Source organism: Pelodiscus sinensis, chromosome 9 (assembly GCF_049634645.1).
Source record: "Pelodiscus sinensis isolate JC-2024 chromosome 9, ASM4963464v1, whole genome shotgun sequence".
NCBI lineage: Eukaryota > Metazoa > Chordata > Testudines > Trionychidae > Pelodiscus > Pelodiscus sinensis.
This window is the reverse complement of record NC_134719.1, coordinates 64,962,237-64,979,140: the sequence shown is the minus strand read 5'-3', so window position 1 is coordinate 64,979,140 and position 16,904 is coordinate 64,962,237. Positions and strand designations below refer to the sequence as shown.

At 68.8% G+C, this 16,904-nt stretch overlaps 1 protein-coding gene across 2 annotated transcripts in view; it reads right to left on the bottom strand.

Annotated features, from left to right (window-relative positions):
• Positions 1 to 6,807: 6,807 nt before the first annotated feature.
• The window catches only part of CRIP2 (cysteine rich protein 2), a 34,153-nt gene continuing 24,056 nt past the window's right edge, over positions 6,808 to 16,904 (bottom strand). For both annotated transcript variants that reach the window (XM_075937080.1, XM_075937079.1), the window contains 6 exons: positions 13,940 to 13,997; positions 11,970 to 12,107; positions 10,918 to 10,986; positions 10,096 to 10,190; positions 9,234 to 9,291; positions 6,808 to 8,147 (listed from right to left, as the gene is read on the bottom strand). In XM_075937080.1, coding sequence (XP_075793195.1) covers positions 8,080 to 8,147; positions 9,234 to 9,291; positions 10,096 to 10,190; positions 10,918 to 10,986; positions 11,970 to 12,107; positions 13,940 to 13,997 — 486 coding nt within the window. In that variant the 3' untranslated portion in view covers positions 6,808 to 8,079. The remainder of the gene's footprint in view (positions 8,148 to 9,233; positions 9,292 to 10,095; positions 10,191 to 10,917; positions 10,987 to 11,969; positions 12,108 to 13,939; positions 13,998 to 16,904) is intronic.

Here is a 16,904-nt window from a genome sequence, read left to right as displayed (position 1 = left end):
CTGAATTCCAGCTCGGGCGCCGGGGGCATTGGCTCAGGAGTGAATCGAGGGCCTGTTTTCAGTTAAACTAACAGGCAATGAACTGGGACCAAGGGAAAAGACAAAGATACCCTGAGCACCACGTTAGCCAGCGGAACCTCCTGCCACATGATATTAGCGACCCGCTAACTGGTAAGTCTCGGGAAAGGATCAGAGTGATGGTTGTCACCCAGTGTAATTTCTAGTCCAACGGCCAGGACCCTGCAGCCTGGAGAGCAGCAGTCCTGGAGCTGGCCCTCAAGGAGGCAGTGCGGCAGCTCCACCGAGAACCACCCCAGCACTGCCCTCTGCTGGCGAATTCACAGCAGGGTGGGGGCGTCTGCCTGCCCACGTGAACGGGCAGCGCGGCAGGGGCCCTTCCTGCCGCAGGGAGAGGCTGCCTGCGTCCCTGGGCAGACCGAGGTGGGCGCACGAGGGCAGACCTCTGTCCCTGCTCCCCACTCTGCAGCAGGCAGGCAGCCCCGGGGTAGGGGAGCAGGGCTCGTGCAGTGGCCGCGGGGCGCATGGGCTGCTGGGTCTGGTCTTCCTGCAGGCCGGAGCCCCCCCGCTCGTGCGTTTCGCTGCCCTTGAGAACGTTGGCAGAGCCCCTGGCCGGGGGGCCCCTCGGCGCTGCTGTGGCTGTGGGGGCTCCCTGGGCTCGTGCCGTCTGGCAGCGACGCGCTCGCAGGGCCCCGCCACGGTGCAGCGCCTGGCAGGGAGCTTGTGAACGCAGCCAATCGCAGCTAACACGGGCGCCGCGGCCCAGGCAGCCTTTGTGCCAGCCCCGAGGGTGGGGCCGGGAGCAGGGTGGCTGCGCTCGGTGCAGCCCGTGCTGTTTGCTTGTGTTAAGGGGTGTTGTTAGGGAGGGGCGCCCACACCAGGACTCCCCGTCCGGCAGCGGGTTGAGGAGCGAGGCAATGCATGTGACCCGTCGGGCGCACCTCCTCCCAGTCTGCTGCAGCCCCGCCGGTCCCGCCCCGGGCCGGAGGCATTGGCAGGCCCCCGCGCTCTCGGAGGGGGGCTCCCCGGAGAGCGGCCGCTCACTGCCCGGGCTTGGGGCGCCAGGGGGCGGCTGGGGCTTGTGCACTCCCGGGGGGGAAGCGGAGCTGCCCCGTTACCGTTGGGCTCAGCAGCGCCCCGAGGACACGGGGCCGGACACGTCTCCAAACTCCCTTGCCCAGGGCAGTCGCACTGTGGATTTCCGGCTCTCCCTGAGCTGGGGGCCTGGCGAGCCACAGGCAGGCGCGAGGACACAGGCCCCTTCCAAGGTGTCCGCTGAGCGCCACACTCCCCCCGTTTCCCTAGGCTGCCCGGGGACCCCGGAAAGGCCTCGTCCTCGGGAGCGCTCCAGCAGCCAAGCAGGGCTGCGCCGCGCCAGCCTGGGGCGCACTGAGCCCCTTACAAAGAAACCCCGCACGGCTGGAGTCTTCATCGCCCTCCTAGCCTCAGGTGCGCTCCAGGAGGGGTGCCCCGCCCAGGGCCCCCCACCCGCCCCGCCTGGCGGGCCCCGCCTCTCTGGTGCCCGGAGCTGCACATTCCTCCAGCAGCAGCAGGACCCGCCACTACTGATGGGAGGGCAAGACAGAAAATACGGGACCATTTTGCCTGTTTTTAATAAACGCCAGGCACAGCTGCAGGAGGGCTGACATACAGGCCTGTCCCTTTAAAAACGGGACAGCTGGTCACCCTGCGGAGAGAGCCAGCCAGAGACCCTGGTCGGGAGACCGCAGCCCGCACCCCTCCCACGCCGACAGCGCAGGATTCCTTCCTGCCCCCCACGGACACACGAGCGCAGTGCACCAGGAGAGCCCCCCCGGGCCAGCGGCTGGGTGCCAGCAGGGTGCGGGGTGACCGGATGGAAGGGCTGTGGAGGAGACAGGCTGCAAGGCAGAGTGCGGGGCCGGGGCCGGGGGGGGCGTCCAGCCACATCAGTCACAGAGATTTACACGCTGCTAAGCCCCCTCTAATCTGCGCAGGGAGACCACAGCGCGAAGCAGCCAGACGGCCCAAGGCGGGACCGGCCTTGATCGAGATAAATGGGCAGCCGATGCTCCAGGCCTGGGAACCAGGGAGCGACGCGCCAGCCAGGCCAGGCGCTCGCAGACACGCCTGCTCGGGCCACAAAGCGGCTTCTGCTTGACAGGCGGGGGGGGGGAGGGAGCCCGTCCCAGTTGGCCGGTTCCCCCACTGCCCTCTGAGCACCTGGGACAGCGTCTGGCAGTGCAGCCTCCTGGCCTGGCTGGGCCCCGGTCTGAGGAGTCTGGCAAGTCCCACGTCGCCTGCGGGGCCGTGAGCACGGCGTGGGGCTAGCTCGGACCGAGGCCGGCATGCTCAGCCGTGCAAGCTGGGGCCAGCAGTCCGCTCCCAAACCCTCCAGCGACCCTCTGGCCACCCCTCCCTGCGCCTTTGCTGGGAACTGGAGGGACGCTGGCACGACCAGGGTGTCCCCCACCCCGGCTGCCTGGGGCTCATCGAGTCCAGCCCCCTGCTCCAAGAGGACCGACCCCGAGTGAAGCGGCCAGCCAGGGCTCTGCACAAGCGCCGCCTGGACGTGACTGCCCCGGCAGGCCCAGGCTAGCCGCCTCCATGTGCTCTGGGGAGCTGGCCCGAGCCCCTGCAGGCTGCGGCGACAGGGCCCAGGAGGAGCACGTGGCAGGGCTCCAGGCCAGGGCTCAGGGTGGCTGTAGCACTCAGGGGAACACGGCTCACACAGGGCAGCGCCGGCTCCCCGCCTGCCCACGTCCCTGCCACAGGGCCAAGATGGCAGCTGATTCCTGGCTCCCGGCGCGTGGCACCGAACCGAGCTCGTTTGCTTTTACACTTTCCCCCAATAAACCTGTCCAGGGAAAAGCCCGTCGCGGAACGGCTCCGGCTGTGAGTCACCAGCCAGCCCGGCCGGGCGGTGCCTCTTCCCGCACGCCTAAGTCCCGTCCAACTTTAACCAGCGCGGGCGTGTGCGCCCACTGGCAGCCGGGCCAACGCCCCGCATGGCAGAGACTCACTGGCAGTGTTTGTGTACACGCCAGGCGCCATGGCAACGTAACACAAGTGTGTGGCCAAGGTGTGGCCCTGCAGCCGGCAGGAACAGGGCACAAGGCCCAGCACGGGACCGAGAGGAGCCTCCGACATGGGCCGAAGAGAGCGCGGGACGCTTTCTAGCGGGAGTCCTGCCTGCCCACCTGCCCACTCGCCTCAGCTCACAAAAGAGATCTTGGCACTGGGAAAAGTTCAGAAAAGGGCAAAGAAAATGACAAGGGGTTTGGAACGGCTGCCATTTGAGGAGAGATTTAAAATCCTGGGACTTTTCAGCTGGGAAAAGAGCTGACTGGGGGAACATTACAGAGGTCTATAAAAGCATGACTGATGTGGAAGAAGCACTAAAGAAGAGTTAGTGTTCCTATAATGCAAGAACCTGTGGAACTCCTTGCCAGAGGATGTTGTGAAGGCCAAGACTTTAACAGGGCTCAGAAAAGAGCTAGGTAAGTTCATGGAGGTCAGGTCCATCAGTGGCTGTTAGCCAGGCTGGGCAGGGAGGGTGTCCCTGGTCTCTGTTTGCCAGAGGCTGGGAATGGGCGACCGGGGAGGGATCGCATGATGGTTCCCTGTTCTGTTCACCCCCTCTGGGCACTGGCCGCTGCGGGTAGAGCGGCCCATGGGCTGGCCCCGTCACACCGCTCTTTTGGTCTTCTATTGAGTGGGAGGAGCCTCTGCTCTGGTACACGCCCATAGGGCAGCCCTGCCATGGCTCCTGCCTCAGGGAGAGCTGTCCATAGCCACCTTAATCTCCTGTCACCCAGCAACCTTCCCTGGCCCTGTGCCTGCTTGGACTATTCCTCTCGCTGTCTGTGGCCACGCCACGGGGAGGACACTCACGCACTGGGTGCCCCTGTTCCCTTGGGGCTCTGAGACCAAGTACCCATGGTGCTGGCTGCTGGGACATTTGCCCTTTGTCTCCTTTCATCCCCTTCCTGCCACCATCTTTCCTGGGACTACACCCTGAGCGCGTGCGCCCTTCAGCTACTCGCAGCCCTGGCTCATGCCTCGGCCTGGCTGTGCACGCGCAGCGCCACCCCCTGCTCGGTACAGCTGTTTGCCCGCACGGGCCCCAGCCGGTTCCCACTGCGCTCAGTGGCCAATGGCCCGCTGCTTTCGGGTCTCTAACACCCCAGAAACAGAACGGCCAAGTCACTTGTGAAACTCCTGGCCATGGCTCTGCAAAAGGCGGTGGCTGATAATGGGAGAAGGGGTTTCATGCATTGCCGCAATGTCAGCCATTCTGGTAAGCTAACACAATGGCCCATAATGCACTAGTGTCCCAGAACCCACCTCTCTGAGTCACGGCCCAGGTGACTGTTGCACTAGCGAGCTGCACGAGCAAGGCAGCTGCTCTCTTCTCTGGGCTTCCACGGCCATGGTGCCCAGCAGCCTGTGCGCCATGGGGTCCATGCCCCTGTGCCACGCTGAGCCCGGCAGAGCCTCACGAGGAGACATGCCCGGCCCCTGGCTCCCGGGAACCCACCAGCCTCAGTGCACACTGCGTTTCGGAGCACTCCAGTAACTGCCGCGTCAGCCTGGCGGGCAGGAATGCAAAGGGCCTATTGTCCGCCAGGCTGGGAGCGGCTGGCTCTGGCAGGCTCTGCATTCAGAGAGCCCATGGGTGACTCACAAACAGCACAGATGGTGTCACAGCTTGGCCCACCCCCAGAAAACGCCTGTAGAGACCCCGAGCGGAGTCGCAACTGACGTGTCGGGGCCCGTGCGACGCTGGGGAACGTTTCCTGACAGTGAGGTGCTGAGTCCAGCCGGACTCACCCCACAGTGCCAGGCCAGCGGGCACCACTGCATGGGGACGTGCTGCGAGTGCACTGCAGCGGCTTTCCAGACATTACAGAAGCGCAGCATCCAGTGGGCAAGCCCGTGATTTGCTGTGCCTGCGTGCAGGGCCTCGCCTGTCCTGCCCCCCACGCTGCCCAGGCTGAGAGCCGGAGGAAGCGCCCGGCCAGCGGAAGGGGGTGGCCCCCTTCTGCCAGCGCCTGCCCTGCCTCTCCCAAAGCCTTTCTGGCTTCTCAGCCCTGCGGCCGAGTCGCACTCCGGGAGCTGCTGGTGTGACGGCGCGTTGGGGTCCCCCGTCTCCTGCACCCCGAAATGGCACAAACAGACTGCACCAGCCGGTGGACTAGAGGAAGTTTATTGCCTCTCCAGGATACAGCACAGCACAGATGTAGTCTGGTCCCAGAGCTGGGCTAGGATGCCTCAGGCCCCCTTGAGATGGGGGAGACTGGGCCCCTAAACTCCAGCCTCTTTCCCTAGGCTCTCCTCCATGCTCCCAGACAGTAACTAACTAAATTCCCTTCCAGCCCTGCCCCCCAGCCAGGGCAGCATTCCACCTTCCTTTGTTCCTCTCCATGGGGGGTGTCTGGCCACTGGTTCAACAAGTTTGGCATTACCTCTGCCTAGTGAGGTTTTCCCTGCTGGGTCTTGCTCCAGACAGCAGGGGTCACCACAGCCCAGCAAGTACCCCCACTACGTCACAGCTGGAACCTCGTGCAGGGCGCACGGGGGCCCATCCCGGAGCTCTCTGCCGGCTTCTCCACATGCGCCTCAGCATCCCCCAGTGTCTCCCCACTCGGAGAGAGCGGCGCCCCAGGGCGTCCCTGTGACGTAGTGGGGGTACCTGGCTGGTTTCTATGCTGCTGGCTCTGGGGTAACCCCCACTGGCTGCCGTGGGTACCACGACCCAGCACAACAGGATGAGTCACTATGCAAACCAGTGGCCAGACACCCCCCCATGGAGAGGAACAAAGGAAGGTGGATGCTGCCCTGGCTGGGAGGCAGGGCTGGAAGAGGGTTAGTTAGTTGCTGGCTGGGAGCATGGAGGAGAGCCTAGGGAAAGGGGCTGGAGTTTAGGGGCCCAGTCTCCCCCATCTCAAGGGGGCCTGAGGCATCCTAGCCCAGCTCTGTGACCAGACTACATCTGTGCTGTGCTGTATCCTGGAGAGGCAATAAACTTCCTCTGTTCCACCGGCTGGTGCAGTCTGTGCCATTTCGGGGTGCAGGAGACAGGGGACCCCCAACGCGCCGTCACAGTCCCCTCCTGGAGCCAGCCTGCTCCTCTCGCTCTGCCCCGCACTGACAGCTGCGGAGAGTCGCAGCGCCTTTGTAGGCTGCCCTGTCCCCTGATTGGCCGGGCCCTCCAGAGCCTCTCTAGCCTCTCGGAGGACTTATCTATGGCTCTTTCTGGGCCAGCGCCTTGTGTGCCCTGTCGCAGCCACTTCGCTACAGCCTGGCCCCCTCTGCACTTTTCCCTGCACGGCTCCGGCCAGTTAATGGACTGGGGGCGAGCAAGCAGCTTTCTGCACCCGGCTGCACAGGGCTGCCAGCCACGTCCCTCCTGCACCTGCACCCCAGGGAGCAAAGCACGTCCCACCCTCCAGCCCCTGCGCAGGGAACGCCTAGGCAGGGCCGCTCCAGGGCACCCCACATGCAGGGCGGAGCCCCCAGCCACACCATGCAGGGTCAGCGGGCAGCTGAGGCGTTTCCTCTCCAAAGCCAGCCCGGGCCTGGCCCTTACCCAGGGCTGCTCAGCTGCCCCGGAGCCAGCCCTCGGCACTGGGGCCGCCTTCCCCCTCCCCACAGCAGGTCGGGGAGCTCTGCACAGCCTGGGCCCTCAAGGCCTCTGAGATGGCCACTGATGTTCTAGCTCCCCCCACAGCGCGAGGGGCCCGTTCCTCCGTGGCTGACGCGTGACAAACCCGTGTGCCAGACCGCGCGGCGCGTGGCCCCGCCCCGCATTGTTCAAAACCTTTATTGTCAGCAGTAACAGGCAGGAGGGGGGTTGCCGGCTCGCTGTGGGGGCTCTGGCCGGCCAGTCCCGGGGGAGCCCGGCTGCGGCATGGCCGGTCACGTTAGGCTGGGGCGCCGGGCCAGGCTGGAGGCAGGGTGCAAGCGAGGGACGTGAGCTCCCGTCTCCCTCGTGGGGGCCAGAGTGAACTGCTGGGGGGTGAGCCGGGTTCTCCCCAGTCACCGACGCACAAAGCACATTTCCATCCCCAGACACACACACACACACACACACACACACACACACACACACACACACACACACACACACACAACACCGCGGGAACACACCCGTCGCCCGCACGCCCCGCCACTGTCCCACCACACACTGACGCCCCCTGCCCAGACAAGGGGGCCCAAAGTCCCTGCGGGCCAGGGGCGCCGAGCCCGTGGCTCCCGGTAGTGAGGCCGCCACGCCCCGGGTGCCACGGCTCCAGGCAAGGAGAGCGTGCGGGCAGGCTGGGTCTCCCGGGGAGGCAATGCACGCAGGCCTACGGGCCGACTCCCGTGCGTTACGCAGCTGGGTCGGGGGCGAGGGCCGGTTGCTGGGCTGCGGGAGCGCCCCAGGGGAGACAGCCTCCTAGCCAGGCATTTGCACAGCCTCTCTGCAGGCTCCCCGCCCAGCCAGAGTGGCTGGGCCCAGCTGACTGTCAGTCTCGTGCTGTTTGCCCCCAGGGCGGTGGGCTGCTCCACCCAACACAGCCTCCATGCCCCCCCCTCCCAGCCAGAGCAGGCAGGGGGAGGAGTGGGGCAGTGGGGCTGGCAGCGGGCGAGGCGCTAGGGGAGGGGTGAGCCGGGGTGCTGAGCATCCCTGCACCCCTGGAGCGGGCGCCTACCCCACCCCCAGTGCCACACGGCAGGAGAGCACAAATCCGCCACTTCTCCGTTAGCGCCACGGCCAGAGCCCGGCCCCACCCCGCAGCGCAGCGTGAGCCTGCACCGGCTGCCACCGCACCGGGCCCCGTGGCAGGGCTGGAGCTGCGATGCCGGGGGTGCCCCCCATGGCTGGCGGGGCTGGGAGCCGGGGGGCTCAGGAGAGTCAGGCACCTTGGGAGCGACCAGCGACACTCTCGGCTTTGCCTTTGCCATCAAAGCTGATATTGCCGGGCCCGGGGGAAGAGGCAGCGGGCGGGGCGGCCCCGGAGCACCGGTCTGTGACCCGCCGGCCTGGGGCTGCGCTGTTCTGCGAGGGGAGCTGGGGGGCGGGCGGGCGGCGGCTCCTTAGGGCTGGTCCTTTGCCTCGGGGTCTTTGTCGTAGATGTAGCTGCCCACAGCGCCAGTGTTCACTCCTGCAACGGCGAGAGCCCGCGTGAGGGCCAGCACCCGGCGCAGACACCCCTCGGCCGGCACCCGGCGCAGACACCCCTCGGCCGGCACCCGGCGCAGGAGCCCCCCGGCCTGGCACCCGGCGCAGACACCCCTCGGCCGGCACCCGGCGCAGGAGCCCCCCGGCCTGGCACCCGGCGCAGAGCCCCCCGGCCTGGCACCCGGCGCAGACACCCCTCGGCCGGCACCCAGCGCAGATGCCCCTCGGCCTGGCACCCGGCGCAGACGCCCCTCGGCCTGGCACCCGGCGCAGACGCCCCTCGGCCTGGCACCCGGCGCAGACGCCCCTCGGCCTGGCACCCGGTGCAGACGCCCCTCGGCCTGGCACCCGGCGCAGAGCCCAGCCACGCGGCCCGGGAAGAGCAAGGGCCTGGCCGTCCCTGCAGGGGACCCACGAGAGCCCTCCCGTCTGAGGGCCCCGGACTCGGCTCCGCGGGCTGGGGGTGCAGGGAGTCCAGGGGGAGCTGGTAGCCTGGAGGGGCCAAAGGCAAAGGGGGCTGAGCATGGGGGAAATATTTGCATTGGGCTCACGCCATGGAGTCAGGGGACCCTCGCCTAGCCCAGCCCCGCCCCAGCCCGTCTAACCCAGCCCAGCCCAGCCCTGCCCTGCCCTGCCCCGGGACATCTAACCCAACCCAGCCCAGCCCCGCCCCAGCCCGTCTAACCCAGCCCAGCCCAGCCCTGCCCTGCCCTGCCCTGGGACATCTAACCCAACCCAGCCCAGCCCCGCCCCAGCCCGTCTAACCCAGCCCCGCCCCGGGATGTCTAACCCAGCCCCGCCCCACCCAGCCCTGCCCTGGCTGGGGGGCACCAGGGAATTGCCTGCTCAGTTGGTCCCCAGCTGGCTGCACTTCCGTTCCCGCCGTGGCCGCCACCCTCCCCCTGCCCCGGCGAGCAAGGGGGCCGCCCCTCCCGCCCAGCAGTACCGACATGCAGGGTGCCCCGGCGAACCCCACCAGGCTACACAGCGCGGCCTGGGCCGGCCCAGCCACTGACAGGCGCCCCACGGCCCCTCTCGGAAACCCCCTTCTGAGCCCGGCCCCACTCACCCTTCGGCCCGAAGAGGATCCCGTAGCAGGGCTTGTGGCAGTACGGCTGCCCGTCGTGCTGCGCGGGGAGAGACACACGTCAGCCCCCAGCCCGAGAGGCAGGGGAACGTGCTGCAGCTGGGCACTCCCCCATGCCCCTCCCTGGGGCACAGCCCCCCTCCCTCCCGCCATGGCAGTGCTTTGGGGGCTCCCTGGCATCCCCCCGTCTGCCCCAGCTCCTGGAGAGCCCCTCGCTCGCTCTGCACGGCCATGGCGCTGGCTCCGCAGCTCTGCCCCTGCCGCACAGACCCCACCTCCGACGCCTGCGGCCCTTGGCCCACAGAGCCCTCGTGCGCCGAGCCACGGGAACCTCCCGCTGTGGCTGGAGGCGGGATGCAGGCAGGGACTGGCTCCCAACTCCCCCCGCCCAGCTCCTACAGCAACGGGGAGGAGGAGGCAAGTGGACCCACCGCAGGGCAGCTCTCAGGCCAGGCCCGGCTGCTGCCTGGAGACCCCCAGCACCAACGAGCCAGCCAGGGTGCGCTGGGGTGAGCGACTGCCTTGGGGCCACGAGCCCCGAGACTGGGGAGGGGTCAGAGGCGGGGCGAGAAGCAGGGGCTGGTTTGGAAGCGAGGGGGGCGCTAGCCTGGGGCTCAGCTTCACCAAGCCCCGGGTCACGGCGGCACCGCAACCCCGACACGGAGGCAGCTCCCGGAGGGGCACTGGGGAGCCAAGCGCCTGGTCGGGGAGCCGCACGCGGCCCTCGCTAGCCCGCACGCCCACGTGCCCGGCCCTTCCGCCCTCGTGCAGGGCGTGGGGGAGGCGGCGGTGGCGGGAGCCCGCACGTTGGGCGGATGCCGTGGCGCAGGCGCCCAGGCCTTACCTCCGCGTGGCCGCCGGGGGTCAGCGTCTTGCCGCAGCGCTCGCAGCGCAGGCAGGGCCGGTGCCAGTCCTTCCCCAGCGAAGTCACCTTCTCGGCTGCGGCAGAGACAAGGGACCCGTTCCAGCGGCAGCTCTGCAGCCCCCTGCCTTGGCGCGCGCCGGGGCGGCCCAAGGGATCGTGGGTAACCGCACCGCTGCCCCAGGAGCCACGCTGGGGGGCCTTCGCCTGCGGCCTGCCCCTTCCCGGCCACAGGGCAAGTCGGAGCTCCTAGCCCACGGCCACGGCCGCCAGACTCCAGCCCCTCGCCCTGTCTGGGTGGGGCCCAGAGGGCCAGCCCGCCTCTCCCTGGGCACTCTTGGCCCTCCGAGCGCCAGCGGGCTGTGGGCGCCCCAGGGAACCCGGCAGAGAGCCGCTTAGGCCATGCCTGACGGTGGTTTCCATGTCGCGGGAGGGAGTCGGCAGCTCAAACCGGGAATTAAAACCAGATTTAGACCCCCCCGCCTACCCTCCCGATAGCTCCTCCTGCACATCTCCGCAGCTCAAACCTCCCGCAGACGAAGGGTTCCCACACCTCAGGCCAGTGACCCAGGTTCTACTGCCGGCAGTGTCACAGACGCCCCATGCGGCCTTGGGCATGTCACATAACCTCTCTGGGCCCCTGCTTCCCAGCAGTACAACAGGGCTCGTCATGTCTCGTCAGCCGTGGACACGGAGTCTAAGTGCAGTGGGACAGGACCCTTGGCTTCCCATGTACATGGGCAGCACCTCGCGCCCCGGAGAACCGCCCCCAGCCCACACAGGGCCCTGTGGCACCGGCCTTACCGAAGTAGACTCTCTTGCCGCAGCGTGGGCACATGTTGGGCTCCCCGGTGAAGGTGGTGACACTGGAGGCTGGAAGGGAGAGGAGCTGCTTTAGCACCCTAGAGAAATCAGCCCCGTGGGCCCTGCACCACCCCGGGGTCCCCGGCTGAATTCAGGGGTTCCCGCTCCTCGTCAGCCAGCTGTCACCTCGGAGGGGGCTTTTGTTCGCTGCACAATCAACAGGCTAAGGCCAGGGATCCAGGCCAGGTCCTCGCTATCGACCGACACGGGCGTAAGGACGTCACTCGGCTGAGACGGGAGCCGCCCTGCCCCCGCCCTATGCCCTGGGGTAGCCAGTGCTCCACCGGCAGGAGGGCGTCTCCCGTTCACGCGGCTCCCGCCTCACCCGCCAGCACGGAGCCGCTTCCCTGCCACCTTTCACGTGGAGATCTGCCCCCGCAGCCTCGGGCCTGCCCCACACAGCCCCCTGCAGCCCCCGCCAAGCCAGGAAGGCGGCAGCCGGGCGAGCCGTGGCCACTGCTGTTCAGTGCTGCAGGCTGAGGGAACGTGCGCCCGGGGGGACGCCCTCGGCTATCGGGGCTGCAGCCGGCCCAGGCCCAGGCCGGGATGCTGGGGAGACGCAGGCAAGGCCGAGGGCAGGCCCCACACAGGAGGGGCCCCTCAGGCGCAGAGGGCGAGTGCGCTCGGAGGGCAGCTCCCACAGGGGACGTTCAGGCAGCTGGGCTGAGCCAGACACGCCCCGGGACCCCACCCGGGCTGTGCTCCCATTAGCACAGCTACTCAGCCGCCAGCCCGCCCCACATCCCCCTGGGCCAGCCCCGCACAGTGACACCCCCGGGGCCCGGGCCGAGCCTCTGCCAGGCCCCACCAGGGCGCCACTGCAGCAGCTCCTGACCCGCGGGCCTGCGGGACCGTGTGCCACGGGCGCCCCCTGGTGCTCACTGCCATCGGCGCGGGCCACACAGAGAGCGCCAGCAAGTCCCTGGCCCGGTGCAGTGAGGGGACCCATGCGTAGGCCCACGCCCGGCCCGGCCCTCCCCTTCGGCGCTCACCTCTGCTGGGCCCCTTGGGCGGGCCGCCGACCTTCTTCTCCTCCGCCTTCGGCACGTGCTCGACGGGCCCCGGAGCCGCCTGCTCTTCAACCGGAGGCTTCTCGTAGATATAGGAGCCGGCCCCGCCGATGTTCACCCCTGCGACGGATCAGGCGCGTGAGGCTGGATCTGAGAGTCCCTGGCGGGTGCTGGCCAGTGTGCACGCCCAGCTCTGCCCAGCCTGCACCCCCAGCTCTGCCCAGCCTGCACCCCAACCTGCACCCCCAGCTCTGCCCAGCCTGCACCCCCAGCTCTGCCCAGCCTGCACCCCAACCTGCACCCCCAGCTCCACCCAGCCTGCACCCCAACCTGCACCCCCAGCTCCGCCCAGCCTGCACCCCCAGCTCCGCCCAGCCTGCACCCCCAGCTCCGCCCAGCCCTGCCCAGCCTGCACCCCAACCTGCACCCCCAGCTCCGCCCAGCCTGCGCGCCCAGCCCTGCCCAGCCTGCACCCCGACCTGCACCCCCAGCTCTGCCCAGCCTGCACCCCAACCTGCACCCCCAGCTCTGCCCAGCCTGCACCCCCAGCCCTGCCCAGCCTGCACCCCCAGCCTGCACCCCCAACTCTGCCCAGCCCTGCCCAGCCTGCACCCCAACCTGCACCCCCAGCTCCGCCCAGCCTGCGCACCCAGCCCTGCCCAGCCTGCATCCCAACCTGCACCCCCAGCCCTGCCCAGCCTGCACACCCAGCTCTACCCAACCTGCACCCCCAGCCCTGCCCAGCCTGCACCCCAACCTGCACACCCAGCTCTACCCAGCCTGCGCGCCCAGCCCTGCCCAGCCTGCACCCCAACCTGCACCCCCAGCCCTGCCCAGCCTGCACACCCAGCTCTATCCAGCCTGCACCCCAACCTGCACACCCAGCCCTACCCAGCCTGCGCACCCAGCCCTGCCCAGCCTGCGCACCCAGCCCTGCCCAGCCTGCACCCCAACCTGCACCCCCAGCTCTGCCCAGCCCTGCCCAGCCTGCACCCCCAGCTCCGCCCAGCCTGAACACCCAGCCCTGCCCAGCCTGCGCACCCAGCCCTGCCCAGCCTGCACCCCAACCTGCACCCCCAGCTCTGCCCAGCCCTGCCCAGCCTGCACCCCCAGCTCCGCCCAGCCTGAACACCCAGCCCTGCCCAGCCTGCACCCCAACCTGCACCCCCAGCTCCGCCCAGCCTGAACACCCAGCCCTGCCCAGCCTGCATCCCAACCTGCACCCTCAGCTCCGCCCAGCCTGAACACCCAGCCCTGCCTAGCCTGCACCCCAACCTGCACCCCCAGCTCCGCCCAGCCTGAACACCCAGCCCTGCCCAGCCTGCATCCCAACCTGCACCCTCAGCTCCGCCCAGCCTGAACACCCAGCCCTGCCTAGCCTGCACCCCAACCTGCACCCCCAGCTCTGCCCAGCCACCTCTGCCCAGCCTGCACCCCAACCTGTGCGCCCAGCCTGCACCCCAACCTGCACGCCCAGCTCTGCCCAGCTCCGCCCAGCCTGTGCGCCCAGCTTCACCCAGCCACCTCTGCCCAGCCTGCACCCACAGCTCACACGCCCAGCTCTGCCCCTCCCGGTGGCCCAGGGGCACACCCTGCCATGCGCTCTCGCCGTGGGACAGGGCACATCAGCAGCACCCCACTGACGGCTGCTGGGCTCCTCTCCCGGCCCGGGCTGGCGCCAGCCACACGCACACCTGGGAGGAGACGCTGCCCAAGCAAGCAGCCCTGGCGGGGCCTGCAGGGAAGCTGCCACGACGCCTCCCCATCACCCTCTCCCACCCAGCCCTGGGACGCGCGGTCCCACTCCGATCCGGAGCCAGGCGCCGCGGGGTCTGGCGCTGGCCCGGCGCTCTCTGGACCCCCTGCAGGAACCCGCCCCCAGCTCGGCCGACGGGCGGCATCTGCCGTTCCGGGCTCCGTCCCCCGGCAGGCGGCCGGCGCGGCAGACGTACCTTTGGGGCCGAACAGCGTGGCGTAGCACGGCTTGTGGCAGAAGGGCTTCCCGTCGTGCTGCGGGAGAGGGGAGCAGGGGCGTGAGGACGGGGCTGGCCGGTGCCTGCCCTGCACCTCGGACGCCAGCCCCGGAAGAGAGTGTGCGGACGGCAGGGAGGGAGTCCCGTCGAACACGCCAGCCAAACCGTGCCCAGACGGAGGCAGAGCATGCTGGGGAGGGGAGGTCCTGCATGCTCCCCCTTTGGGACAGCCTCCGCTCCAACCTCCAGGGCTGCCCCCCATCGCCACCTCTCGAGTCCCGCCGGCAGCCTCCGCTTTCCCTTCCAACGGCCTGGGCATCGCAGCCCTCGCCTGCCGTTCGAATCACGCCCCGCCCCACGCTCCCTGCGCGAGCTGGGGCTGGGCTCTTTGTGCCTCAGTTTCCCACCTGGGCCCTGGGGACAGTAGCCGTGCCCTGCCGCCCAGCAGAAATGCAGGGAAAGCAGAGATCAACCCACGCCTCCTCCGAGGCGCCACCGTGGGAGGCGCCGCAGCTGCTGAACCCCCCGGGACCCCTTGGCAGGCATTGCCCTCCCACCGGGGCGCAGCCGAGAGACTGTGGAGACCTTGTACAGCCCTGGGCCGGCGGATCAGCCGCGCACGCGACGGGCACCATCCCGGCCAAGGCCCCGGGGACCAACGCGCCAGCAGCCAGAGCTGGAGGTGCGGGTGGCTGCCGCGTGGGAGAGGGCCTGGCCGCCCACGGAGCCGACGGCTCAGCCCAGCCCACCCCCGGCAAGCCGCAGACCTGCCCCGAAGCACTCACTGAATCAAAGGGACCTGGGCCCTGGCGCCGGCTCCGGGCAGTCCGGAGACCCCGGCCCGAGCGCCACCGCCACGTGCACCCGACAGCGCAGCGCCCCGGGCGGCTGTGGCAGTGACTAGTGGGGGGCACTGTGCCGTCGGGGGCATCTGCTCTGTGATCCGGGCCCCCTGCGCTGGGCGTGTGATCCCCACGGACTGACCCACACGTGCACTGGCCCAGACTGGGCAGACGACAAGGCTCCTCCCGGGGGGAGACACAAAGGGGGAGGCGGAGACACCTGGCTGGGGCAGGGCCTGGGAGCGGGGCAGTTTTTGGCTGGGAAACCTGAAGAGAAGAGACTAAGCCGAGTCCTGGGGGTTCAGAGGCCTGGGGCCCCCACCCCAAGGGGCCTAGAGCTGCCAGCCCCGGGCTCCTTATGCCCCCGTCCCGTCTGTGCTGCGCTGTGTCCTGGAGCAGCACTAACCCCCGTTCTACCGGCTGGCGGAGTCCCATCTCGCTGGAGACGGGGTGCAGGATGGGGGGTCCCGACGCGCCGTCAGTCCCCTTTCCGTCTGGAGCTCAATTATCTCAGACCCGCCAACGGACAGAGGGGGGCGCCAGAGCCCGCCGGCCCCTCTGCGCACAAGGCTCTGAAGGCTGCACTCTGACCCCCGGGGCCGGCTTTCCCCTGCGGCTTGGACTGCCCTTGCTTGTCGGCTCCCCGGGGGCCGTGGGGCCAAACCGCATCACCCTGGCGAGACTGGGCCTTTTAGCGGTGTGACCGGCCAGCTCCCGCGCCGCTCCGATCGCAGGGGGCCGTCAGCGCCTCGGACTCGAGCGGCGAGCTTGTGTGCACAACCATGGTTGCGTTTTCAGCCGGTGGTGCCTGGGACAAGCCTCCTCACGCCCTAGCGAGAGGCCTGACCAATTGGGAGGATTATCCGCAAGTGGAGTATCCGCCGCTCCCGCTCTGTGTCGAATCCGGTCACCCTGTTTGCAGCCAGGGAGCCGGGACGCCTGTCACGCAGCTGCATGCGTCTGGGCTGACGTCTGATCACCCCAGCGCCGCCTGGGCAGGTTAGCCAGCCCGCGGGTCGTTTTCCAAAGACGTTTCTTTGACCAGACCCGCCGAAAGCCAAGACACGTGTCGGCTGGGAACTCAACGCTGGTTTTAAACCAGTCCTGTTTGAAACGCGCTGGAGCAAATCCCCTCCCACGAGCTCCGAAGTCCCAGAGGCTGCTACCCTGAGAATTCATCGCGCACCCAGGCGCAGCGGGGCCCGCCCACCGAAAACAGAAAGTCTCTACATCGTCTCTAACGGGCTTTTCGGCAACCCCGCGGCACGTGCGGGGGAAGGACTGGAGCAAGCGGCCAGCCCGCGTTCGAGATCCCGCCTGACGCCCCGCTGCACAGCACACATGGGCCCTGCTGTGCTCCCTCCCGCTGCACTCCGCTCGCACTGGCCAGGCACAGGCTCTGGGACCAACGGCTACGGCGTTATCTGCTCTCCCTATCAGATGGGCTGTGCGCTGGGAGGAAAAGCAGTGACAGAGAGATACGGAGGGAGAGTTTTTCCCCTTCTGTCATGCCCTTATCACGAGGCCGGGGCCATGTGTGCAGCCTGGGGGGACGGGCCGGGCAGCCAGCGGGCCGGAGATAACGCTAGTCCAGCTCCCGGCTGCACTTTCCCACCAGCTGGTGGGAACGGAGTCAAAGAAAAGAGAAAGTGTTTGTGGGCTCTGGCGGCTGAGCTGGGCGAGGCGGAGCAACCCCCGCCCCCCCGCCCACATCCAGCCAGCTGGCCACGGGGCTCCGGCTCCGCTTGGTGAATGTGGCCCCAGGGGCCAGAACGCGCTGCCCCTGCAGACGAGACCCAAAGCCCAGGCCTCTGGGGAGTCGCCAACAGAAGCCTCCTGCTCCCCCCAGACGCTGGAGCCTCCTGCTCTCCCCAGACGCTGGAGCCTCCTGCTCCCCCCAGACGCTGGAGCCTCCTGCTCCCCCCAGACGCTGGAGCCTCCTGCTCTCCCCAGACGCTGGAGCCTCCTGCTCCCCCCAGACGCTGGAGCCTCCTGCTCCCCCCAGACGCTGGGCACGTGGCCATCCTGGCAGGGCTGCCCGCCTGGGCTCCGGGCAGCTTGGCCCGGGCCGGGGAGTTCTAGAAGCAGGGCTGAGCCTGCTC